Genomic DNA, 26,783 nt, shown 5'->3' on the forward strand with positions numbered 1-26,783 from the left:
TTTAAGCTGGAACAAACATTTGGAATTTTTGTGCTCCGCGTTGTGTGTAATAGAGTAATTCATTTGCATTTATAGCCCTATGTTGTTCCCTTAGTCCAAATTAACAGTATGGCACTTCTCAAAACAGCTTGGAGACAGTCATTATTCAGCGTTGCATAAGTGAGCACTAGAGGCCACTTATATAATAGAGTTTTTTTTAAAAAAAATTATTTCTTCTTGGCTGCGTTGGGTCTTTGTTGCTGCGCACTGGCTTTCTCTAGTTGTGGTGAGTGTGGGCTACTCTTCGTCGCTGTGCGTGAGCTTCTTGTTGCTTTGGCTTCTCTTGTTGCGGAGCACGGGCTCTAGGTACGTGAGCTTCAGCAGTTGTGGCACGCGGGCTCAGTAGTTGTGGCTCACGGGCTTAGTTGCTCTGCGGCATGTGGGATCTTTCCGGACCAGGGCTCGAACCCGTGTCCCCTGCATTGGCAGGCAGATTCTTAACCACTGAGCCACCAGGGAAGCCCTATAAGATTCTTTAATTTGTCATTTTTCCCATTGTTCTCGAGAGTTTTGTTCCCTTGAACCCTAATAGCTGAAGTGTGTGTTAGCCTAGAATTTAGTATGTAAACAGGATGAAGTTGGCATTATTTGGGTTTGAAAAACGTACTTAGTTTGAATGGCTGTTTCATTAACTGGAATCTTCCAAAGCATGAGCATAAGCGACTGTGGTGAGGGGACAGGAGCTGGTGAGGAACTCACTTAGCATAATAGCAAGTGTGCCTTTGTAATTTTGGTGATCCCAAGTAGAAGTACCTTGGCTAAGAACTGGTAGTTGTTCTTGTGGTGAATAGGATTCGCACTTCAGTATCCAATTCTTTTCTCCATAATAACGGAAGGAGGGAAAGGGCACAAAACCAAGATCGCTTGGAATGTAAATTATAATACAGTATTTACTCGAATAGAGCAAGGAGGAAAGGGAGTCAGGGAGGAAGGTAGCTGGATGCTGAAACAGGGTTTGAGACTTAACCCTTGAGCACGGGGCTGAAATTGGCTTGGCTGAGATGATCTGTGATCTAAGAGGAGATTTAAATTACTATTATTCACCTACATGCAGCTTAGGGATGACCAAATGATGGTAAACCTTCTGCCCCTTTTATTTTTTTAAGGGCTAGAAAGGAGGGTTGAGAAAGGAATGGGAGAGGTAGCTGTGAAGTTAATTGGCTCTTGGGGGGTCAGAGAGAAGTGAGATGTTGTCATCCTCCAGTGACAGGTTCTTCCAGACTAAGTGTTTAAGAAACGTGGCGTTAGGTGGTCATCTTTTTTTGAAGTTCAGTTGAGAATTTCACATACGATTAAACTTTATCTTTAGTGTTTTTTTTTTTTTTAGACAATGGCAACATACCTGGAATTCATTCAGCAGAATGAAGAACGCGATGGCGTGCGTTTTAGTTGGAATGTGTGGCCTTCCAGCCGTCTCGAGGCTACAAGAATGGTTGTTCCCCTGGCTTGTATCCTTACTCCTTTGAAAGAACGTCCAGACCTGCCCCCTGTACAGTATGAACCAGTGCTTTGCAGCAGGCCAACTTGCAAAGCCATTCTCAATCCACTTTGGTATGAATTCTTTTAACAACTAGCAAAAATGATGAATACAGTAAATTATGACTTTCCCGTGATTCTCCTAAAAGTGACTCAGTTGGGCAAGATGTCAAATTTGAGATGAGTAGTAAATGGTGAGAGTCTTAGGTGATGAATGCTTGTGGAAGTCTCCCTGGCCTGATATTCCACATAGAATTAGAATTTATGGGAACGAGGTGGAGGTAGAGGGAAAGGATTTGTAATTTTTTGTTTTTCTGATTTTCAGTTTGCTTTCGCCTTAACTATTGATTTTATTGGTGCCTTTCAAAGCATTTTCCAAAAAATATCCAAAAGCTTTAGAGAGTTTTGTTGTACCTACCTGGTATGGTGATGCTGTATGGCAGGAAGAGGTAATAGGCAGAAGAAATTTGAACTCTTGATGATTTTATTGTTAAGTGGAATTTTTTAATTTTTTGCGGTATGCAGGCCTCTCACTGTTGTGGCCTCTCCTGTGGCGGAGCACAGGCTCCGGACGCGCAGGCTCAGCGGCCATGGCTCACGGGCCCAGCCGCTCCGCGGCATGTGGGATTCTCCCGGACCGGGGTACGAACCCATGTCCCCTGCATCGGCAGGCGGACTCTGAACCACTGCGCCACCAGGGAAGCCCTAAGTGTAACTTTTTTGTGCCTGAAATGGTGACCTTTGATAGCTCTCTTAAATGTGGGCACTCTTTGAAAGAATTTTTAAGCAAGTGAAGAGTGTCATAAATACTCTTTAAAAGATAAAATTTTTATATGAGGGAACATTTTTTACTTCATTCTCCTTGCTCTTACTTGGTGTACCCATGTATAAGATGCTGCTGCTCTTTTAAAATAATAGCTGATCGTTAATTTTCTAAATGTAGAAAGGGGGGGAAAGCAACTATAAAGCATTATCTTGAACCAGTTCTAGGAAGTGTATCAACCCAGAAGCATTCTGCTCAACTTCTTCAAGTGAACTAAGTGTGGTTAAAGTCTGAGTTGTTTTTCCTGTGTGTTAAATGTCCTTTTAGTATTAAAATTTCATAGTTTCATATATTTGAACAATAAAGACATTAGAAAAATCATAAAGAGTATGTTTAGATAACAGGGCAAAAGGAAATAACCTATAATTTTTATAACTCATGAATTTCTAAATATTATCTAGGAAATCGGAAAAGAGCAAAAAGGATTTAGTAGTTATTCATTGTTGCTCCTTGAAGGAGCCTTTCGGTGCACTCAGCAGCCAGAACTCTAGCTGCAGAGAATGTGTTGCATACCTTCCTCCATTGAGGCACCCACACCTGAACACACATCCGTGCGATTTACTGAACAAGAAGTTTACACTTAAATGCTTTCTACCTTAAAAATGAAAACGGTATCTGGTTGTAATATTTATTTTTCTCACAGTCAGGTTGATTATCGAGCAAAGCTTTGGGCTTGTAATTTCTGTTTCCAAAGAAATCAGGTATGTGAACTGTAATTATTTTACAAGTATTTCCTGTGTTTCACTTTAGTTGTCCTACTCTGAAAAAAATTAAGTGAGGTTGAATTTGTGTCTGCTCTGGCACAGGGCACCTGTCAAGGTGATATTTCTTAAGCCTAATATTGAATGTTGAACATATGTGATTTTTGTTTTGAATGGTCATTCAGTTTCATTATATGAGTCTTTGTCTTTGCTGTGGATGGGACATAGATTTCCTTTTTTTTTTTTTAAATAGGTTTTCTGTAAGTACTGAGTACGTTACCCTAGAAAACAGATAAGGTGTTTATATTACATTTGATTTCAGTTTATTCTAATTGGATAGTGTACGTTACTGGATTTTCATTTTCGATCTTCCTAACTTTCAGGATCAAATTGATCTTGTTTTGATTTAAACATTTTTAACTACTAAACTAGGAGCTCACAAATGATGAGAGAGACTTTTCTTTGAAATGAACTGTGCCTATGGAGGAAATGTTCAAAAAGTGGATTATGGTGGTTATTGCACAATTCTGTGCATTTACTAAAAATCATTCAATTGTACATTTAAAATGGGTGAATTTTATGGTATATAAACTATACCTCAATAAAGCTGTTAGAAAATAATTATGCCCAACATAATATATAGTACTCTAGCATATCTTAAGATATTAATAACATCCACTTGTTTATTCTTATATTTGATCATAATTAACAGTCTCATTCTCAGATAGCACACACCGAGTCCAGTGGTGAAGAGACCAGTGTGCAGTTGATGACTTTTAAGTGTAGTCTTGGGAATTAGAAGCAGATACCGTACAAGATTTGTCTCCCTGGGCGATTCAGAGTAATTGCAGATCTTAAAAACATTCCTACACCCTATTATATTCAGAATTGATGTCTGTTTAATGTAATTTATTGTTAAAATTATAAGGCATCTAAAGACAATGTCAACAGAGTAAAAGTCCAACCCATAGGATGGGTGAAAATATTTGCAAATCATGTGTCTAATAAGGGATTAATATTCAGAATATATAGAGAACTCCTAATACTCAACAGCAACAGGAAAGCCCAACTCAGAAATGGACAAAGGACTTGAATAGATATTTCTCCAAAGACGATAGACAGATGGCCACTAAGCACATAAAAAGATACTCATCGTCATTAATTATTAGTGATGTTTACCAAATGGTCCAGCATTCCCACTTCTGGATATATACCCAAAAGAACTGAAAGTGGGGTCTGGAAGAGATACTTAAACACTCATGTTCCTAGCAGTATTATTCATTAGTGATGTTAACCAAATAGTCCAGCATTCCCACTTCTGGATATATACCCAAAGGAACTGAAAGCAGGGTCTTGAAGAGATACTTACACACTCATGTTCATAGCAGTATTATTCACAATAGCTAAAACATAGCAACTGATCTGAGTGTCTGCTGACGGGTGAATGGATAAGCAAATGTGGTCTGTATGTTCAATGCAATATTAATAGCCTTAAAATGCAAGGTGTTCTGACTTATGCTACGTGATCGAACCTTAATGATATTACTGAGTGAAATAAGCCAGTCACAAAAGACAAATACTGTATGATCCCCCTTGTATGAGGTACTTGGAGCGGTCAAATTCATAGAAAGAGAAGGTAGAGAGGTGGTTGCCAGGGGCTGGGTGGGGGTGATGGGGAGTTACTGTTTAACAGGTTCAGAGTTTCAGTTTTGCAAGATGAAAAAAGTTCTGGAGATGGATGGTGGAAATGGGTGCACAACATTATGAGTGTATTTAAAACCACTGAACTGTACACTGAAAAAAGATTAAGATGGTAAAATTTACCACGATTTTTAAAGTTTGGGGGAAAAAGATCAATGTGCAAGCTACAAATTTAAAATGTTTATAGAGAAAAAACAAAACACCTATGACATTATGTTAAGCACCAAAAAGCAGGTTGCAAAATTGTGTGTATAAGGTGACCTCAGCTGTGCTTAAGGTAGAAAAAGTGTGGAAGGAAATACACCGAGATGTTGACAGTAGCTGCCTCTGGGTGATAGGAGCACGGGGGGTTTGTATCTTTTATCTTATATTTTTCTTGTACTTGCCAGTTTTTCTACAATTAACATGTATTACTTTATTGATAACAACTAGAGTAGTAAACCCAAATAAAAGCTTTATTCTTCCATGTAGATTATTGATGAGACAGCTAAAATTTCAGCCCTTAATTTACAGGGCAACAATTTGGAAATTATTTTTAATAGTGTGTGTTTTAATGATTTAGAAGTTACAAGATAACCTAAAACTGCATTAAAGAAAAGTTCAGTGTGATATAGATATAGAACAGTTATGGATTTTAAATTCTGATTAAAAAATGATTGATTGATTGATTGATTGATTGATGCCCCAGGTCTTAGTTGCAGAATGCAGGATCTTTAGTTGCGGCATGAGAACTTTTAGTTGCGGCATGCGTGCAGAATCTTGTTCCCCGATCAGGGATTGAACCTGGGCCCCCTGCATTGGGAGCACACAGTCTTACCCACTGGACCACCAGGGAAGTCTCTTAAATTCTGATTTTTGTATTGTAGTAACATGTTCTACATTTTGTGCTTTCAGAATTAATATGTGGTCATTAACTATTTTTATAAATGGAAAATAAAAGGCATAATGTATCTTTCAGCCCTCATGAAGCATTGCTTTGTTTTCTTCTCTTCAGTTTCCTCCGGCTTATGCAGGCATATCTGAGGTGAATCAGCCTGCTGAATTGATGCCCCAGTTTTCTACAGTTGAGTACGTGATACAGGTAATTGTTTGCTGCGCATTTAAGGAGCAGTGTTAAATTGAGCTTCTTTTGAAATACTTTGTCTTCTGTGTCTCTTGCTTGTCTGGACGATTTAAAGCTGTGAGGCCCACAGGATCCTGAACATTAGGTCATGGTACGTGTGCACGTGATGGCATCGTTTTCCCGTCTCCATAGAAGGCTACCAAAAAGGTAGCACTGATTCAGTTCAAAACCTGCCCTCCACAGCCTTGTCCGTCTCAGTTGATGGTACCCTATCTTCTAGTTGTTCAGCTTAGAAATCTTAGATTCATCCTTGACGTCTCTCTTTTTCTCACATCCCATATCTAATCTGTTAGGAAATCCCTTGCAGTTGATATTTACAGTTGATCCAGAATCCAGCCACTTCTTTCTCCCCACAGCTCCTGTCCTGGGCCAGCCCCCGCCTCTCACTTGAATTATTGGGGCAGTCTCTTAGCTCTTCGCCCTGACTTTACCCTTGCCCACTTATATTTTATTCTTCACCCAGCAGCCAGGGTAACCCTTTAAAAACATCACATTAGGTCTGTGTTCAGAAACCTCCAGTGGCGAAAATGGCTCCCTTTTCACCTGGAGTAATAGTCTTCAGAGTTTTGTGTGAGCTGGCCGTCTTACCCCTCTGACCTCAGCTTCTTTTAGGGTCCTCGTTCAGCCAAATGGGCCTCCTTGACTTTGCTCAAGCATGCTGGGAACAGACGTGCCTCTGGGCCTTTGCTCTGGCTTTTCCTCGGGCTAGAGCTTTCTCCCCTGTATCTGTATTGCTCCCTCCTTCTTCTCCAGGTTTTTGCTCAAATGTTACTTTCTTAATAAGGCTGCCCTGACCTCCCATTTAATGGTGGAGCCTCCCTGCCCCCCACCCCCCACCCCCCCATGCCCGGCCTTCACAATCCCTCCCCCTTTCTCTGTTCCGGAAAGTTAGCTCCTGAGGCAGGCAGGGACCTCTGGCCTTTTGGTTCGCTGATGTATCGCAGGACCTGGAACAATGCCTGGCGTTCAAAAATGTGGAATAAATTGTTGGATATAAAGTAGTCTTTACGTCTAGTTTGTTTTGATAAAACTTGTCGTTTAATGAAGTAAGTAGAGGTTTGTTTCGATGTTCTTATCCCTGACAGTCAGTATAAATAAAGACTTGTTACTTACATAACTTGTTTTGCTTTTTTTTGGCTGAGCCATGTGGCTTGGAGGATCTTAGATCTCCGACCAGGGATTGAACCTGGGCCCCGATAGTGAAAGCGTGGAGTCCGAACCAGTGGATCGCCAGGGAACTCCCTTGTTTTGCTTTAAAAAGAGCTGGTTATGTCTATTTGTATACTGATCATTGTGCTGTTTTTCTTTGCATAAAGCGAGGTGCTCAGTCCCCTCTGATCTTTCTCTACGTGGTGGACACATGCCTGGAAGAAGACGACCTCCAGGCACTCAAGGAATCCCTGCAGATGTCCCTGAGTCTCCTTCCTCCAGATGCGCTGGTGGGCTTGATCACGTTTGGGAGGATGGTGCAGGTCCATGAACTCAGCTGTGAGGGGATTTCCAAGAGTTATGTCTTCCGGGGGACGAAGGATTTAACTGCAAAGCAGATACAGGTTAGTGCCTTGCTTGTCCCCAAGCAGGACCAGGGATGTTTCTTAAAAATTCCTTAGGAAAAAGGGAAAAAAATGTCATTCACTTGTAGTGTTAAGGGAAATGAGTCTTTCTGGTTTGTGTAGGACATGCTGGGCCTGACCAAGCCTGCCGTGCCCGTGCACCCAGCGCGCCCAGCACAGCCACAGGAGCACCCTTCCATTTCCAGCAGGTGAGCTTGGATGTGCACATGCACAGCGGCGGCTGTGGGCGGGAGGGAGGGACAGCAGGAGAGCTTTTGTTTTTTATTTTTAGAGGGGAAAAAAAGACTCAGGCTAACCAATATTTAATGTTTAATAACAAACATGACAAGTCAGTGTATGTTTAAAATTTATAACTAAGTTAATATATAAATATATATATACACACACATATACATGTGGGGCAGATTTGCTCAAAATATTTTTCCTGGTTAGACTTGTATCATCACAGAGATTTTGAGACCACTGTACGCAGTCATTCCCCTCTTATTAGATACATGGCTCTTGTCCTTTTTGATTCTTAAGTAAAGCTGGGGAAACTGAAAAGGCTTCTGTTGGGTGTCCTCTAACAAGCCTGAGATTGGCCCGCTGTGCTCCTAGGGCTGCCCAAGGCTGGGTTAGCAGTTGGCAAACATGATAAGATACTTTGCTGACATGCCTGGCACAGCCTCTTCTCTAAGAAACTGGTGTTCCTCCCTGTATGACTCCCAAGGTTCAAGAGAAACGCAAATGGAGTCTTCAGAACGATGAAGATTGTCCACGTCCATGAACCTTACATGGACTGAGTTCATGTTAGCATGTCTTTAGGGTTTTTTGCTGCTTAAAATTTAATTAAACTGATTTGCTCCTATTTGAAATTGATTTTTTTTCCATGCTACATATGCAGATTGCTATATACTAGGCTTTAAATGACATTCTTGAATAAAATTGCTTTGAGTTTTTTGTGTTTGTAGTTAGACTTTTTTTTTTTTTTTTTTTTTTGCTGTACGTGGGCCTCTTAGTGTCGTGGCCTCTCCCGTTGCGGAGCACAGGTTCCGGACGCGCAGGCTCAGCAGCCATGGCTCACGGGCCCAGCTGCTCCGCGGCATGTGGGATCCTCCCGGACTGGGGCATGAACCCGTGTCCCCTGCATCGGCAGGCGGACTCTTAACCACTGCGCCACCAGGGAAGCCCTGTAGTTAGAGACAACTTTGAAGGAAAAAAAAAAAACTGCACGTTTTTTGTACTCTGATACTTATTTTGAAGAGCAGTAACTATGTGTCATGCAGGCTGAAGACCAGAGTACTTTATTAAATCAGGCTTGACGTGTCCATTCAATATCATGCAGATTTCTGCAGCCCATTCACAAGATCGACATGAACCTCACTGATCTTCTTGGGGAGCTGCAGAGGGACCCATGGCCCGTACCTCAGGGGAAGAGACCGTTGCGATCCACTGGTGTTGCTTTGTCCATTGCTGTTAGCTTGTTGGAGGTAACTCAGAATTTACTGGGACCTATCGGACCACACAAGCTTTCTCACAGAAGGTGTGTTTGTTGGCCTTGTCTGAAAAATCAGCTGTGACCGCAGTCAGCTGGCAGTGTTAATTTATCAGAACGTGGTTCAGTGATTATTATTATCCACACTGAAGGAGCCCTTGGTGTTTTGAAAATACAAAAAGTTTTCATGAGAAACACAAGGCCATTAGGGCACCAGGATCACAGGAAATAAAAGTGCGCCAGACCCTCAGGTTGGAAGAGAGAAGCTGCTTCTCGGCAGCGTCATCTGCGTTTTGCTGCAGTATCATCAGTAGTCACGACAGCTGAGGACAACTCACATTTGGAGCATTTCTGTGAGAAACATGCTTGGGGTGGGCTGTATGTTCCTAAAATGCTGCCACTTACTGCTTTAGGGCACTTTTCCAAACACGGGAGCCAGGATTATGCTGTTTATTGGGGGTCCCCCTACCCAAGGACCTGGCATGGTGGTTGGAGATGAACTAAAGGTTCCTATTCGTTCCTGGCACGATATTGAGAAAGACAACGCCCGCTTCATGAAAAAGGCAACCAAGGTAGGTGCTCCTGGCTCAAGGCTGTAAGTGTGGTCACCCAGGTGGGGTTTGGGTTGCCCTGGAGTGACAGCTGCTCTGCTGAGGCCATGCTTTGTGGTCAGTGAGTACCTCTTGCTGAGATGACCTTCCAGATCTCGGCTGATGTCAAGTATCTATCCCAGTTCTGAGACCTTGATTAGAGTGGGTGGCCCTAAAACTGCTAAAAGTGTTTTGAGACTGAAAACTGCAGTTTTATTTTATTTGGATGTTATGAGAGAAACTGTCTCCACATTCCTCTCTTTGATCACATCCCTTTGGTGCGGTAAGGCACGCCTAGTGAGTGATGTTGCTGTTCCATAAAGGTAATTTTTCTCTCTTTGCAGCACTATGAGATGCTTGCTAACCGAGCTGCTGCAAACGGTCACTGCGTTGATATTTACGCTTGTGCCCTTGATCAGACTGGACTTCTGGAGATGAAGTGCTGCACAAACCTTACTGGGTATGTGGACAGTGAACCCCTGGGAAAAGTGAGAGTACTTATTCTATGGAATGAGACTTGAGTGATGGAACCGTGGGAATGGCCAAGGCTGGCTCAGATGAGCGTTCAGGTGGCTCTGGGCTGCAGTTTCGGTGCCTGGGGAGGGTTTGTGGGCCTCTTGGAGGAAGAAGCTGTGATCAGAAGGAGGTCAGGGTTCACTGTGAACTTGTTGTGTCAGAGTAACTTAATTTCTTAGAGTTGTTGCAGACACCAAGGCAGGAAAGCAAGCATGGAGTATGTGGCCTTCAGCACTTCCTTGTGAGAAGGGGGGAAATAGGCTGAATGCTAGAGCAATTAGGAGCCCCCTCACCTGGCTTAGTAACGGCACCTCATGACAGCCGGTACTCGCTCAGCCTGGAGGGTGCAGTGCAGGGCGGGCTGGGAGCCCAAGTCTTCAAAGCGGGATGGTGCCCAGCCAACTGCCTTTGGGGCCCATGGGCACGCTCGAGCCTCACCCCAGACCTCCTGAATCAGAGGCTGAGGATGCAGCCTGGTGGTGGGTTTTAACAAGCTCTCCGGGGATTCTGGTGAGAACCACCTATGGCACCACTAGGCTGAAGGTGCTGCAACATCAGAATCACCCGGGAACATTCAAAACTACTTTTGGTCTGGGTCTTGTTCCTAAAGTCGGATTTAATTAGCATGGTGCCTGGCCTGGGCATCAGCATATTTAAAGTTCCCGAGCATTTCTGACGTGGAACAGAGTTTGAGAAGCACTGGTGCGGCCCGTGTGTGCTCCAGGCATGCCTGAACACAGACAGCGTCTGGAGAACCTGCATTTGTGTGCAAGTCCCCTGGGGTCTTGTTCACACTCAGCTGGAAAAGCAGTGGCAGAGAGCTGTGGGTGGGCCTGGTGTTCTGCATTTATAAGGAGCTCCCAGGTGGTGCTGCGGGTCCTCACTGAGTAAAGGGGACGGGGTAGAACCCTCGTCATCTGCAGCTGTCCTGGGGACCAGCAGGCGCATGAGGTGATAGAGGACCAGTGATGCTGGCCTGGCTGTGCCGCTGAGTTCACTTAATACGCTGGACTCCCCCCAGTGCCCTGCGGGAGTTCTTGTCGTGAAACATCACAGGAAAACTTCCATGTGTTTGTGAACACCCCCGAGCTTCTTATACACCAGAGTTCACGTGTATGTGTCTCTCTTCTGGAGAGGGACCAGCACTTCCCTCACACTTTCAGTGAGGCCTTTGACCCCTGAGTGACAGTATTTAGGGCACATCACCTGTTGCACAACTACAGTATCGGGGAAATGTGTGAACAGTGACACTGAAAAAAAAAGACTTAGAGGTTTCAGTTGATGGCTTGAAGTGAGCCAACCATTTGTGATGACTTCCAGCAAAGGCTAGGTGACCCTGGGCTGTGTTATGGGGTCCATTATCTTCAAGGAAGATCACAGTCTTTGTTTCCTTGGGACTAGTCACACCTTATCCAGATTATATCATCATTTATTTTTTTAAATTTTTAATTTTTGAAACAGTTAACAGATTCACAAGAAATTGCAAAAATAGTACAGTGAAGTCTGTCCATACTTTTCATCTAGCATCTCCCAGTGGTAGCATCTTACATAAATATAGCACCATGTCAGAACCAGGAAACTGACTTGGTATAGCACAGTTAACTATTGATACATCACGGACCGTACTTGGCTCTCACCAGGCTGTACATGCACTCATTTTTAAAAATCTGTGTGCACGTCTAGTTCTTTGAAATTGTTATCCTCTCTATAGGTTTGTATCACCACCACAGTGATCAAGATACAGCACTGTTCTAAAGAATTCTATGTTTAATGTTTTAAAAATAGTGTCTTTCTTGAGTACAAATTGAACTGGCTGTTTTCCATTATTAGTAAGTGATCAGTAGCACCTCTGTGGACATGCTTGCTTTTTTCTTCTTCTCTAAAATAATTGTTCATAAATACCCAGGAAGCATCTGAATGGCTTTGAGTCATCCTAAAGGTTCACTTTCTTTTTCCTTTTTTCTTTCCTAGAGGCCACATGGTGATGGGAGATTCTTTCAACACTTCTCTCTTCAAGCAGACATTCCAAAGAATTTTTAGTAAAGATTTTAATGGCAATTTCCGAATGGCATTTGGTGCTACATTGGAAGTAAAGGTAGAATAGATTTCTAAAACCTTAATGAAAGAATAGTGTTCTTACTTACTTAGTAGTCATAGTTGGGGGAGCCTCACCCTCAGGACACGGGCATCTAAAGATAAGTTAAAAAGTTCCTAGCAAAATAATCCCAACAAAGTATATTCATTCTGTCCCTTTCCTTCTCAAGAATGACCTGCATATTTATCAGTGTTTTAAACCATGAGATGTCTGCTCTCCCTGCAGGGAGAGCAGGCCTTACAAAGGTGGTGGGCTAAGTGCCCACCCAGCCACCGGTTTGTGTTTAGCGTCTGCCTGCAGACTAGCCAGGGCGCTCTAAAATGGGGCAGCATTGTGAGTTTGGCTTTTGTTTTTCCACGTAGGGACTGATCGCTCTATACGCTTGATTCTGAGTCATTGAGAAAACATTCAAAGGGGCCGTTAGAAAATATGATGGCAAATATTACTTTGCAAATTGGCAATAATCATTAAATCATCTAGGTTAAACTTTAAACAACATTGTCAAATGTTGGAGGTTTTTTTAAAAAGATGGAGAAGGATGGACTTTGCTGAAATGAATTCAGATTTAAAAGTCTGAGTATGTTGGCCTCGTCATTGTGTTGGAGTTCATAAATTAAGTATTTTTAAAGCAACACAAAACAGCATATTCCCTGATTGACATTTGTAACTAGTTACAACAGGTTTGTGGCACAGGAGGAGAATGTCGTATTGGTAGAATTGCTGTCTTCCATGTGCGCGATAATTTCAGAGTTGAGAAGGCAGAACATGCTGCTGCATCTTTGGAACAAAGATAGCTCTATTTCTAAAGGAGGGTTTTATTAAAGTTTTAGTCAGTTCACAGCAGCCCTGGAGAAGCATATACAAGCTTTTGCATGCTAGAATCCCTGTAGGATTTTCCCTTGGTGGAATAATAACCCTGCCGTTTTAGTTGTGTCCTTTGTGAGGGGGTGGTTCTTGGTGATTGTTAACTGTCTGCTCTTATCTAATTCTGCCTCAGACCTCGCGGGAACTGAAGGTTGCCGGAGCCATAGGCCCTTGTGTGTCTCTGAACGTGAAAGGACCGTGTGTGTCAGAAAACGTAAGGAAAACTCCTCTATCACCCTCACCTCCTTTGCCTGGGAATTGACCCCTTAGACGTGTCGGGGCTGGATGACCTTGCATTGTGTCACCTGTTGGCTTGTGTCTGTGATGAGGAGAGAGGGGTAACTCACTGACGCCCATAGCCCTGAGGGGTAGTGTCATTTCTGTCTTTCCATCCATTGGTCTGAACGGTCAGAGAGGAGAAAGCTGAGGCTCAGAGAGGTTAAGTGTCTTGCTTAGGGTCAGCGATGACAGCGGGGGAGCTAGGTAGGGACCATGTTCCCCACCCAACTACCCTTTCTTGGGTGGCCGCGCCAGAGAGCTACCAGGCGTTGCATTCTGTGCAGCACAGTCCTGCAGGGACAGACCCGTGTGCTTATTGCCCTTGTAAGGGCTCCCTCTGTCTCGCTTCGCAGAGACCGTTTTGAGCTGGTTGGGCAGTGGGTGACACTGTGGCGCATGTAGACAGCGGTGTTCCTTGAGTGACAGATTTGAGTACATGGAACGAAGTTCAGCTCTCACTAGGTGGGGAGATGGCCTTGCTGGTGGCCCACTTCCTCTGATGACACTTGAGCTGCCAAGTACACTTTTGGTCCAGTGAGGCCTGTCCAGGGTGGGTCTGGGCTGGGTTGTCACAGTCACGTCCTTCCCTCACCGTCCTCTTCAACGTGAGGCTGGGTGGGAGAGTCGGTTGTGGGCTCAGGATGCAGGTGTGGCCCTGACGAGGTGCTTCATGGCTCCGGGATCCAGCATCTCTGTCTGGGAAATGAAGGCAGTAATGGGACCTACTGTACAGCACTGTTGGGAGGACTCCACGAGCAGCCCAGGTGAGGCACTTAGAACAGTACCCAGGACGCCCACACTGGGTTTCACCTTTCCCATTGAAGTTTTGTCCTCATCAGCAATGCACACTCGTTAGTGACTACTTAGAGTAAGTTTTTATTGAAGTTACCAGAGGCAGGCGGTTTGAGAGGATATTCCTGTAACCCTCCGGGTGAGGCAGGTTGTTGCTCAGGCCCCTGTGGCGAGTCCCTCGTTACCCCCATGTGCCCAGGGACATGTACTCTTGTTTCTCGGCAGGGCTTTGGGAGGCTGCCCTGTTCCAGCATATTCTCCACAGACTTAATATGTGCCTAAGAAGGTATTATAACTTAGTACAGCTGTTCCAGGATCCAGTAGGTTTCAGCTGTGAAATTTTTGGATGGGGGGTGGAGGAGGCAAAGGGGAGGAAAGTACAGTTTTCAGACACACAGGGAAGTTTTGAGAAGAGCGTAATGAGTCTGTATCCCCACCACATAGAGTCGGGAATCGTTGACATTTTGTCATAATTCCTCTGTCCTCGTTTTGGCCACATTTGTATTATCTACCTGATTTCATCTGTTTGCCATATTCTTTTATCACATCAATATTTTGCCTTTGAAAGCAAGTTGCAGTCGTCTTGACACTTAGTCTGTCACTGTTGCAGTGTGCATCTTCTGAAGACAAGGGTCTTCTACGTTATTCTCAAACCTTAGAAAACAATGATTTCCTAATATCATCTAACATATAGTCATATTCTTTCCCTAATTTCTCTCCAGATGTCGTTTGCAGCTGTTTTTCCTCTCTAACCACTATTGTATTTGATAATACATATCCTTAGTCTTTTAAAATGTAGGATGGTCTTCCTGTCATTTTATTTAGGCTTATTTGCTTGTTTTGTTTTGTTTGATGATGTTGGTCTATTGAAGAGACAGTGCCAAGTGCCAGGAGTCTTCTGTAATTGAGTGTCTCCGTATGTTTGTTTCCTCGTCTGACTTGTTTTCTGTCCTCGCTGTATTTGCTGTGAAGTGGAGGTTAGATGAATGATTAGATTCGGGTTAAACCTTTCTGTCCCCCATGCTTCCTGAGTGATCTGTGTACCTCATGCTGAGTTGTGGTGAGGTGATGACTGTCCTTCAATTACAGGGGCCCGTTTCCTTTTTGCCATTAGCAGGAGATCTGTTGAACAAGATTGTAGCACAACATGAGTATCTTGTTTGCCCGTAGCCTTTCACCTTCTGGTTTTAGGTTATCCATTGATTATCCTGAATCAGTGTATTTGAATCACAATAAACTGGTGATTTCCTAATTCCATATTTACAGTTCTTCTGATCAAGGCAGGGTAGATGCTTACATAAGGAATTTGTGTATTAGTGAGAGAATACAATGCTTGTGGGACTCTGGAGGGTTTGTGGCCATGCTTGAGGGTTGGTGCTATAGGGGAGGGAAATTTTTCTTTTTCCTCTACCCATCTTAGTTTCATTGGCTGGGACCCTGCAAATTAGACTGACGAAACACAGCTTAACAGGAGAAAAACAAACAAGTTTATTAATGTGTGCATCACACACATAACACAGCACGTACATACTCAGTGATGAGTCACTCAGAGGGAGTTAGACCTTGGGATTAGTTGCATCTTAACAATAAATGTTCTTTTACAATAAATGTGTAGGTAAGTGACAAGACAAAGGAAAGGGACCTTGATCTTCTAGGGGTGGCAAATTGTGGAAGAGTAGACAGATGGGGGAGACGGATGGGAAAGGAAGGTTGTTTTACCAAGAGTTGTTACATATATTCTTCTGGTGCTGCCTCTGGACTGATAAGCATCTAGCGTTGTCTTTGATGGTTAAGAAGCTCCTGACTTCCTGGTAGGAGGAGGATAGAGAGTTTTCTTACGTCTGCCTTTTTCTTTCTTTCTTTTTTTTTTTTTTACGGTACGCAGGCCTCTCACTGTTGTGGCCTCTCCCGTTGCGGAGCACAGGCTCCGGACGCGCAGGCTCAGCGGCCATGGCTCACGGGCCCAGCCGCTCCGTGGCATGTGGGATCTTCCCGGACCGGGGCATGAACCCGTGTCCCCTGCATCGGCAGACGGACTCCCAACCACTGCGCCACCAGGGAAGCCCCTTATGTCTTCTTTTTAATAATTACCTACAGCTTAAAATAATCTTTATGCCAGCCTGGCATATTTTGGGTGACATGCTCTGAATCCCCTTGATTTGAAATTTTAACAGGTTTCATATTAAAAATGGAGTCAAAAGGTGTGGAGAGAGATTTGAGAGAAGGGATTAGCAAGGCAAGAAAGAGGGGCAGACAGGCTCCTTTTACTTCCTTGCCATTGTCTGTGGGTGCAGCCTTCGACTGTCCAGCAGATGTTATGTGCCTCTTTTAGAAAAGGCCCTGAAAGGGAAGGTGAACACCTAGGAATCCATTCGTCTCACGATCTTGCTTGGGAAAGACTTGTGAAACGCAGGGTGTCCTCCCCAGCCTGCACTGTAGAGCTGTGACTCTTCCCTTTCCCCTCTGACCATCACCTTCCTGAGATTGCTGGTTCTGTGGCCAGGGACATGGGCTCCTGGCATGGCTTTGTAGAGAGACCGGACTGGTGTCAGCTGTACTCAGCTGACACTGTACAGTTTGGGTGGATTCAGAGTAACAGAAGAGGTATGTATCGTGACTCTGTGATGCATGATTGTGTTACTTTCTAAGGATGGTGTCCCTTATTATAATGAGGTGTTAAAATGTATAGTATTTGCTGTCTCCAGAATGATCAAATGTATGTTTCAGAGTCTAGTGATCTTCTTGGTTAATGGTTCTAGGTATTTGACACCTGCAGACTTTTCTTCTAGATGTCATGCTTAAAACAGTGATACCCTTCATGTTTTAGTGAACTTTTTTTTTTTTTTTGGCGGTACGCGGGCCTCTCACTGCTGTGGCCTCTCCCGTTGGCGGAGCACAGGCTCCAGATGCGCAGGCTCAGTGGCCATGGCTCACGGGCTCAGCCGCTCCACGGCATGTGGGATCTTCCAGGACCGGGGCATGAACCCGTGTCCCCTGCATCGGCAGGCGGACTCCCAACCACTGCACCACCAGGGAAGCCCAAGTGAACTTCTTATTTATTGCTGGGAGTCATTCAACTAGTCAACACAAAGCAGCCTTCACATGATTAAAATCTCAGTTGTCTTACCAAGAATTTATATGTAGCTTTTGCATAAAGGAATTGGGTTAAAAATTAATATTTAACAGCTAAAGTTCTGTAATTATTTCTTGTTCTAATAATGGTGGAAGAAGTACATAAATCTTTCAAGCTAAGCAGGTAATTCTTTTTCTTTTCAAGTATTTACTTCATCCCCATCCCTGACCTGATTCTCTCAGTTGACATCAGTGTTATGTAGTGTGTGTGTGTGTGTGTGTGTGTGTGTGTGTGTGTGTGTGTGTGTGTAGATAAAGCTCAACGACGTAATGAAAACTGACCAGAGTGCCCGTATAAAAAGCCTAATTGTAAAGTACTGTAATAAATGTTAAACTTTATTCTGGTCTGTAATTGTACTTTTTTCAGTGAAATTTAAAAAAAAATTTTTTTTTTCTTTTTTTGGCCGCACTGCGTGGCATGCGGGATCTTAGTTCCCCGACCAGGGATGGGACCTGCGCCCCCTGCAGTGAAAGTGCAGAGTCCTACCCACAGGAACACCAGGGAAGTCCCGAAATTTAAATTTTCATTTGGAATGAGATATTCTAAGGGACCTGCCCTTCTCAGAGTCAGTGCTTTTCATCAGCAGGTAATCACAGGAGCATCTTTTTTGTTTCATTTCTTTTTAATCCCTCTTCTCTCCCCTAGGAGCTTGGTGTTGGTGGCACGAGTCAGTGGAAAATCTGTGGCCTGGATCCCACGTCTACGCTCGGCATCTACTTTGAAGTAGTCAATCAGGTGGGCTGCATTTTTTCATGAATAGTTGCGTCTCAATGTTGTGTTTTCTGATTTGTTACAGACTGGTGGCCTCCGGTTTCTTTCTCCACAAAGTGATGCTACTTTGGGCTTGTGTTTAGCCTGATCTTAGTCTGACATCATCTTTTTTATTCCTTCCAGGGTATGGTCAGAGTCAGACAGCAAACTGCTTTTGTCAATTTGTTGTTGAACTGATAAGGTCATCAGAAGAGGAATGGCTTTTGCCAGCCATCATAATGTTGGTGAATTTTTGAGTGTGTCAGTTTTTCCCCAGTATTTTATTTTTTAAAATTCAAATGTATAGAATGATAAGTAGGATTTGTACAGTGAATACCCAAGTATCAACCACTCAGGTTCTCTAACTAACATTTTGCTCTGTTTGATTTGTTACACATCTAGCCATTCCCCAATTCATTGTGTTTGGATGCATTTCGAAGCAAATTGCAGTCACCAGTGTCTTTCATCCCTAAACCCTTCAACGTGTATATCAACTCACGTTCAGTATTTATTTCCATATGGTTCTCTTTTTTGAGGTAAAAGTTGCAAACAGTGAAATGCCCCGAATTTAAGTGGACCATTCAGAACGCATCAAGAATCTTGCGGTCACCGCCACGTCAGTTGTCTTAGGACGAGTGCACAGGCTCTGTGACCGCTTGTGTGGGGTCATGTGGTGACAGTAATGGGTGCTGGCCTCTCATCCTGCAGCACAACGCCCCGATCCCGCAGGGGGGCCGCGGCGCCATCCAGTTCGTCACGCACTATCAGCACTCCAGCACCCAGCGGCGCATCCGCGTGACTACCATCGCCCGCAAGTGAGTGGCCCCGGCTTCCTCTCCGCTGAACCTCTGGCTTTTTGCTATGGAGAGAGAGTCTAACATCTAGTAGTTTATCTCTGTGATTCCGCTGAGTGAATGGTTCTCACCAGCCCTCACTGGCTCATTTGATCAGAGCAGGACGAGGAGAAGGCACTGCCGGCTTAGAAGACTCTCCTTTCAGTAGGAATAAGTTCATTAAAAGTCATTTTTCATTATTTATGAAATAAGTGACCCATAAATATACCCTCCTTATAAAAGATTCAGGCAGCACATAAGTATGTAAAGAATGGGTTTCTCCCACTCTCCCCAGAGGTAAAATGCTATCACTGTACTGACATGTGACATGTAACTTCACAATCCCATTTCTATGCAGTTATAGACGTGTGTATATTATATACATGATGGCTTATGTGAAGATATTCATAAGATTTTCGCAAGAATGTGTCAAGGACACCTTCCATGTCAGTGCATAAAAGCCTCTACCTCATTCATTTTATTTTATTTTATTTTATTTTGAAAAAAAAGTTTTTTGGAAGTATAGTTGATTTACAATATTATATTAGTTTTAGGTGTATCATATAGTGGTTTGAAACTTTTATAGTTTATACTCCATTTAAAGTTATTACAAAATGTTGGCTATATTCTCTATGCTGTACAGTATATTCTTTTAACTTATTTATTTTATATGTAGTAGTTTTTACCTCTTATGCCCCTCTCCCCTTCCCTCTCCCCTCTGGTAACCACTAATTTGTTCTCTATATTTGTGAGTCTGTTTCTGTTTTGTTATATTCGTTTGTTTCATTTTTTAGATTCCACATATAAGTGGTAACACAGAGTATTTAGTACTTGTCTTTCTCTGTCTGACTTATTTCACTAAGCATAATATTCTCCATGTCCATTCATGTTGTTGCAAACGGCAGAATTGCATTCTTTTTCATGGCTGAGTAATATTCCACTCTGTGTGTGTGTGTGTGTGTGTGTGTGTGTGTGTGTAAAAATACAGGAACAGATTATGTGTGCGCGCGCGCGCGCACACACACACACACACACACACACACACCTTTGTCATGTATCCATGTCTGTGTCTTATTGGAGAGCTGGCTCTCAGGCCTCTCCCGCATGCAAGCACAGCACTCACTCTGGGATGGTCAGTTGGGCAGATGCACAGAGTCAGCTCAAACACATCGAAGCAGCATTTGACCAGGAGGCTGCAGCGGTCCTGATGGCGCGGCTGGGAGTGTTCCGAGCGGAGTCGGAGGAGGGGCCGGATGTGCTCCGGTGGCTGGACCGACAGCTCATCCGACTGGTAAGCTGGGGACAGTGGCACTACGTTCAATCTTGGTCTCTGGTCTACTTTTGAGAAAACTGTTGTTTAAACCTATTATTTTATACAGCCAGTAAATAAGAATTTTATCAGTGGCTTACCTCATGCCAAACACCAGGCGTTCTGAGAATGATGTAAAAGAAGTGTTAAATATGCATCTCCCCCAAGGGCTCATGTTACAGTTGGGAAGAAACACCACACACAGGCCGTTTAGGTAATGGTACAAATCTGAGTGTGTGTGGGTTGACTTAGATGAGTCCCTGTGTATCCTGTGGTTCTCTGTTTTCCCTCTAGATCTTGGAGGGTTTGGGGGGAAGTAGGGGTCCATGGCCCAGTGACTGTGAGGAGAAGCCTGATGTGTCATTCTGGGTCTAATCAGGAGAGAGAAGCCACGCGGTAGTTTAAACGGGGGGAGTGTTATATAAAGAATTAGTGTCACAACAGGGGATTAGAATAATGAGGGATTGGCTAGTAAGAGGTAAAGAGAAGTCTGAAGGATACAGGATAGTATATCTGAGGGGTGCTACTTCCAGGCTGAGGTAGAGCACCCCAGTAAGACCCGCATCCTCCCAGGGCTGATGGAGCCCCATGTGGGGCAGGGCCATGGCTCGTTGGGTCTCTTAGAGCAGAGACGTTGCCGTGGTGCCTGCTGGAGGAACTTAGTAGAAATTCACCCTCTGTGGCACCGAGAAAACCGTTCACCAGGAGGCGTCTCAGTAGGGGCGCACGGGGCTGGGGGGCTGCAGGCGCCAGTGCTGCGTGAAGACGCTGCAACCATCCGCTGACCAAGCCTAACGTAGTGCCCTGGCAGGGGAAAAATATTTAAGGGCCCCAGATCCATCTCACAGCCGGCGAAAAGGGTAAGTTTGGAGACACGAAGCAATAAATCAATAATTGAGATACCTTATGATCTTACAGTTTGTAAATTCACAGCACGTGTTAGTGATCAAAGGTCCTGAAAAGCACAGTAACAAAACTTATTTAACTTTGTTTAGCCCTATGTGTGCCCTTGCTGTCCCACAGAATCATTTTTTCAGGGAATGTCAGCATTGCAAACGTAATTTGAAATTGAGCAGAGAGTCCAAGTGGTTGGCGAAGGCTTCTGGTGGGAAGTGAGCCTTGAGTCAAGTCTTTTTAAAGGGAGTAGAAGGCAAGGCTTGCCAGGTGGAGGACCCAGCACCCACAAGCCTGTGGGGTGGAGCTGGGCATTCAGTTCATGCTGGGGACCCTGGAGAGACCGCTGTCACAGGTGACCAGTGACTACGGTGGGGGAGCAGCAGTGCAGGTGCAGGTTGCTTGAGCAGTGCCTTGACTGTAAAGTGAAGTCTCTGCCTGGGTGTTAGAGGGGAAGGGTTAAGTGTGGTTCTTAGGCGGGGACTTGAGAGCAGCATGACGCTGTGTTCACACTGCATTCACCGTCCCTGTATAAGGTAAATCGGAGGGCGAAAGGGCTGCTGTTACGGAGGCCAGCGGAGGATTTCACCGGCTCCAGGGAGCTGAGACCAAGGTGGCGGTGGTACAGTTGGAGGGGAGAGAAGCTTTGGAATCAGGCTGTGTGCCGAGAGAAGAATTGACCAAACTTGGTCGAACTATACGTGGAATCAAAAATGAAAAACATTGGGCTTCCCTGGTGGCGCAGTGGTTGAGAGTCCACCTGCCGATGCAGGGGACACGGGTTCGTGACCCGGTCTGGGAAGATCCCACATGCCGTGGAGCGGCTGGGCCCGTGAGCCATGGCCGCTGAGCCTGCGCGTCCGGAGCCTGTGTTCTGCAACGGGAGAGGCCACAACAGTGAGAGAGACCCGCGTACCGGAAAAAAGAAAAAAAGAAAAACATCAACGCTAACTCAAGTTTTAAGTGTGGGCAACTGCAAGAATGATGGAGCAGTGGGAAACAGGAAAGGAGAGCAGCTGTGAGGGGGGAGGGAGGGAAATCCCCTTTTCTAATGTACTAGTTTAATTTATTTTGAATGTGAACTTGCATGTCCAAGGAAAGCCACCCTGTAGTTAGGATAGGTCCTGACAGGAGCTCGGGTCGGAAGTCAGCACTGCATGTGGGGGAGGGATTTGGGTGACTGTGGCCTGGCCGTCATGTCGTGTGTAGCCAAGGCAAGGAGGATGGGAGCAGAGGGCCAGGAACTAACCTCGGAGGAACCCACTGTCGTCAGGAGGAGGTAGGGCTGTCGGATGAGGCAAAGAAAATCAGTCGGAGAGGTGACAGGATGTAGGAAGGCACTGCTGCAGCGGCTGAAGGAGGGGTCAGGAGGTTCGGGGAGTCCCATGGCTCATGGTGGCAGGGAGTTGAGGAAGGTGAGGTCTGTGCAAGGATGCGGTCGGAAGAGGGTCACTCCCAGAGATGAGCTCTCTTTAGATGGTGGGCATCTGCCTCCCTGGTGAAATGAAGTATGACATGAAGAGGAAATAAAGGCAGGAAGAGAAAATGTTCAGAGATTTGCCTGTGAGAGGAGGAAGAAAATGAAGTTGTAGAATAATAGAACATTAGGCCTGTCTGTAACTGCTAGGATGTCAGAGTCCTGGAGGATTTTCTTATGGAACAGGCACCTGAGAAGGCTTCTCTAGCCCCTCGCTGTTGGAGCAGCCTCAGCCGGCATCACCTGGAAGCTGCTTAGAACGTGGGGCCTTCAGCACCTCTGCCCCCAGATCTGCATTTAACATCCCCTGGGTGTTGGGGGGGGCTGGGCTGGAACTCGGGCAGGCAGGGGCGGAGCTGAGAGTGGGGCATGGCCCTCCTACTCCAGGGAGTTCTCAGGTGACACTCACTTAGGTTTTTTGTGTTTTTTTTTTCTATTTTCTCTCAATAGTGTCAGAAGTTTGGACAATATACCAAAGAAGACCCCGCATCTTTTAGGTTATCAGATTCCTTCTCTCTATATCCTCAGGTAAGTAATACATGTTTTTTAAAATAACTAAAGAAGAAAGTGATAGAAATAAAACTCGCTGCTCTCAGGGTCAAGTCAGGACTCTGTGTGTTTTGAGACTCCATTTGGAGGTGATGAGGTCGTTCAGTTCAAGGCCAGACAGTGCCTGAGCCCCACGGAAGACGCAGGTGACACGCAGAGAGCAGGTGCACAGACTTTGGGGAGAAGGCAAAACAGGATTGTTGCTTTGAGGCCACAACACGACCTCTGATTTGTAGAAGTTCTGGGTGGACGGTCACCCGTGAACATGAACGCAGCAAAATGAGACCGCAGTTACCATGGTAGACGTTGTTGACGTGTCTGTAGTGGCTGTGTTGCGTCGTGACTGTGAAGACCCGTGCATGACGGGGACCAGGTGTGTGGAACCGTTCAGAGCCGGGAGGGGGTGGTGGAGCGAGGCACCACAGCCGGGGGTCTGGGTGCTGCCTTTTCTGAGCCTCTACCCTCGTCTGTAAGTGTGGCAGCTGGGGCTCAGCTCCGCTTCAGGGGTGAGGCTGGCTGACCCCGGGTCCGCCGCGGGCCAGGCACCCGTTTGGCTTGGCGGCCAGGAGCCAGCTCCGCAGCTGGGCCTGGGGTGTGCGGGTCGGGGCCCTCACAGGCGCAGCTTCCCCAGAACTGGAGGCAGACTCAACCTTTTTCCCCTCCTCCCTCAAGGATGCCTTAATGAGGAATAAGTAGGAAGAAGCAAACTCTCAATCTTAAGTGAACTTGTTAGGACTTTGGTACTCCATCAGGTATTACCTTTTTGAATACTCGATTTGGCAAGTGGACGCAGGCCTCAGTCATGAACTTGTACAGCTTGGACTCAGGGCTAAGGGAGGGGGGCTTCAGAGGTCTCCTCACTGGACGCTCAGCCCAGAGTAGGGCTCTGCAGTCCCCGCCGTGTGCCTGTCTGTCCTGTGCCCGAGCAGTTGAGGCTGGACAGTGCTGTGGAAAGAGGCCGGGCCCGGCCAGGGTCAGGGCTGAACCGGGTTCCATTGCTGGCTGTGTTGCTGCCGGTCTTGGATGAGGTCCCGAACCTCTTCAGAAGGATGGAGTTGGTCTGGGAAGTGGCATGCAGTCTTTCTAAAGCCGGGGAATCTTTTCTTCAAGAGGAGCCTCTCAACAGCCAGCACAGAGAGCAGACAGACGTGGTGACCCGCACCCCTGGGCCCCAAGGATCCGCTAAGGCTCGGAGGGCAGTTTGAAAACCACCAAATTTAGATGATTTCTTAGATTCTTTCTGTTGAAGCGTCTAGCATAGAGGTCCAGAGCCAGGCAGCCTGGAGCAGAGGCTGGCCCTACCGCTCAGTGGCGAGGGGTGTTGGGCAAGTTGCCAGCCCCTCAGTCTCCTTGCCTGTGAACTAGGGGTGGTAAGAGAGCTTTCCTCGTGGCTTGTCAGGGGGACTCGATCATTCTTGTCCAGCGCTCTGTGCCCTGTACGTAGGATGTGCCGAGTATCAGCCTGGGTCATAATTTAGGAACCTACAATTCATTATATTTAAAAGCTTCTCAGGAAGCTTTGTTTGTTTTATTTTTGTCTGCGTTGGGTCTTCAGAGCTGTACACGGGCTTTCTCTAGTTGCGGCGAGCGGGGGTTACTCTTCGTTGCGGTGCGCGGGCTTCTCATTACAGTGGCTTCTCTTGTTGTGGAGCACAGGCTCTAGGCGCGCGGGCTCAGTAGTTGTGGAGCACGGGCTTAGTTGCTCTGCAGCATGTGGGATCTTCCTGGACCAGGGATCAACCTGTGTCCCCTGCATTGGCAGGCGGATTCTTAACCACTGTGCCACCAGGGAAGTCCCTCTCAGGAAGCTTTGTACTTCTCAAGGCAGGTCATTTTCATCTTCTGGCAGCTTTTTAGCGTGAGCTAACAGCTGCTCTCCCCCCCTGCTCCTTGGGGGCTGGAAGGAATGCATCTCTGTCTGCAGTGGTGACTCCTGGCCTTTTCTCCCTTGAGCTCCTCACTCCCAGCGCTCTGCCTCTGTCTCAGCACTCTGCCCTCTCCTGTGCTGTCACTGTGCCTGGCGTCCCTCCGCTGCCTCTGACTTCTTCTCGCACGTCTTTTAGGCCCCAGTGGCTTTGGGGATGCTCCTGCTGCACCTCCACCCCCACCCCATCATGCCAGGACTTTCCTGCGCTGGGGCCCTGAATGCGCCTTTTCCGCACTGGACTGTGACCTCTTCAGAGCAGAAACTCTGCTCTGCGACCTGGCCCGGTGACTCCAGAAAGCAGTGCCTCTTTCATGCAGAAGCTTTGACATGCCCAGAGGGCCTCCTCTTTTTCTAAAAATTATGTTTATTTCTAAGTGTAGTGAAAACCCGATAACATAAAATTGACCACCTTAACCGTTTAAGTGTGCAGTGTGGTGTAGTGTTACGTATGTCTGATTGTTGAGCAGGGAATCTCGAGAACTTTCTCATCTCATGAAACTGAACTCTGTACCATTAAACAGCAGCTCTCCCCTCCCTCCTCCCTGGCCCCCGGGGCTGCCATTCCACTCTGGTTCATTGAACCCAGAGGCCTTGTTCCTAAGGGCTGGGTTCTCCTGTTTCCAGGGCGGGGGCAGGTCTGCTCTCTGGGTGTCTAGGAAGGTGACAGCTGTGTGCATTTGTCTTTTTCTCTGTAAATGCAGTTCATGTTCCATCTGAGGAGGTCTCCGTTTCTTCAAGTCTTCAACAACAGCCCTGATGAGTCGTCGTATTATCGACACCACTTTGCCCGACAGGACCTAACCCAGTCGCTCATCATGATCCAGCCCATCCTCTACTCCTATTCCTTCCACGGGCCGCCAGAGGTAAGGGCCACTGTGAGTGCTTCTCCCACAGTTGGAATCACCTAATACAGACTTTTTTCTAGCACGTTTACTCTTAGAGCCAAACTGTAAAAAAGAAAACTTTGAGTCTTTATAGTAATTTAACATTATTTCTGAGTATTAAAAAAATGTGCATAGGAAAAAGTCATAGGATGTGTATAATTAGAAAACAATTTAAATGTTCAATAGCAGGAAAATTAAGTAATCTAAGAAATATTCACAAAGTTTATGTAACATAATAAAATAAATCCTTATGTTAAATAAAAAAGTAGAAACTTTTCTAAATTATGACTTTTTTAAAGCCTGTAAGAATTAAAAACTATAAGGAAATAAACCAAAATTTCAATATTTGTTGTTCTTGAGTAGAAATTTTCAAATTTTGCTTAATGAATGTAAGTTTAAGTTACTTTTCTTATTGAAATAAAAGTCATAGTCAAATGTATTTTGTAGGAAACTTTAAAATTTGTATTAAAGGATGTTCTTTTTCATGCAGGCATTGGAGTTCTCTGTCATCTACAGCAGTAGATTTGAGAGAAATGTGTCTCTGATAGAATATATTTCTAGCACAAAACTGAGAAAATTTGGAATTATTTCTGGTTCCTAGAGCGAAAGATAATAACATTCATCTCACTTCCTAGTTGATGAGGGATTATTTGGAGCCTGTGTTTTCTACAAAGTTGGAATCTAGAACTGCCTAGTCAGGGAGCAGAATGTGGGAATTTGGCACGAAGATGAGACCCTCCCGGCTGGGTGTGGGGTTGGCGGGTGGCCGTGTGGACACCGAGGGAAGACCCATGCCATCTCTCCCTTTTGCTTCAGCCTGTGCTCTTGGACAGTAGCAGCATTCTAGCTGACAGAATTTTGCTGATGGACACATTCTTCCAAATTGTCATTTATCTTGGTGAGGTAAGATGAAGTTAATTTCTTTCTTACTATCATTTTTTACTAATTTACTAATTTTATGACATTTGAAAAAAGAATTT

At 45.2% G+C, this 26,783-nt stretch overlaps 1 protein-coding gene across 3 annotated transcripts in view; it reads left to right on the top strand.

The window, feature by feature from the left end:
• Positions 1-26,783, top strand: part of SEC23B (SEC23 homolog B, COPII coat complex component) — a 39,497-nt gene that overhangs the window by 1,439 nt on the left and 11,275 nt on the right. For 2 of the 3 annotated variants that reach the window (XM_030872443.2, XM_030872444.2), the window contains exons 2-17: positions 1,367-1,590; positions 2,982-3,039; positions 5,735-5,821; positions 7,180-7,416; positions 7,540-7,625; positions 8,762-8,906; positions 9,325-9,483; positions 9,846-9,961; positions 11,989-12,112; positions 13,110-13,190; positions 17,826-17,915; positions 18,639-18,745; positions 19,901-20,054; positions 22,894-22,971; positions 25,621-25,782; positions 26,620-26,706. In XM_030872443.2, coding sequence (XP_030728303.1) covers positions 1,370-1,590; positions 2,982-3,039; positions 5,735-5,821; positions 7,180-7,416; positions 7,540-7,625; positions 8,762-8,906; positions 9,325-9,483; positions 9,846-9,961; positions 11,989-12,112; positions 13,110-13,190; positions 17,826-17,915; positions 18,639-18,745; positions 19,901-20,054; positions 22,894-22,971; positions 25,621-25,782; positions 26,620-26,706 — 1,992 coding nt within the window. In that variant the 5' untranslated portion in view covers positions 1,367-1,369. Of the gene's footprint in view, positions 1-1,366; positions 1,591-2,981; positions 3,040-5,734; positions 5,822-7,179; positions 7,417-7,539; positions 7,626-8,761; positions 8,907-9,324; positions 9,484-9,845; positions 9,962-11,988; positions 12,113-13,109; positions 13,191-17,825; positions 17,916-18,638; positions 18,746-19,900; positions 20,055-22,893; positions 22,972-25,620; positions 25,783-26,619; positions 26,707-26,783 lie in introns of those variants that run through there. The other variant, XM_060285515.1, reaches the window with a different exon arrangement.

Source organism: Globicephala melas, chromosome 15 (genome assembly GCF_963455315.2).
Source record: "Globicephala melas chromosome 15, mGloMel1.2, whole genome shotgun sequence".
NCBI lineage: Eukaryota > Metazoa > Chordata > Mammalia > Artiodactyla > Delphinidae > Globicephala > Globicephala melas.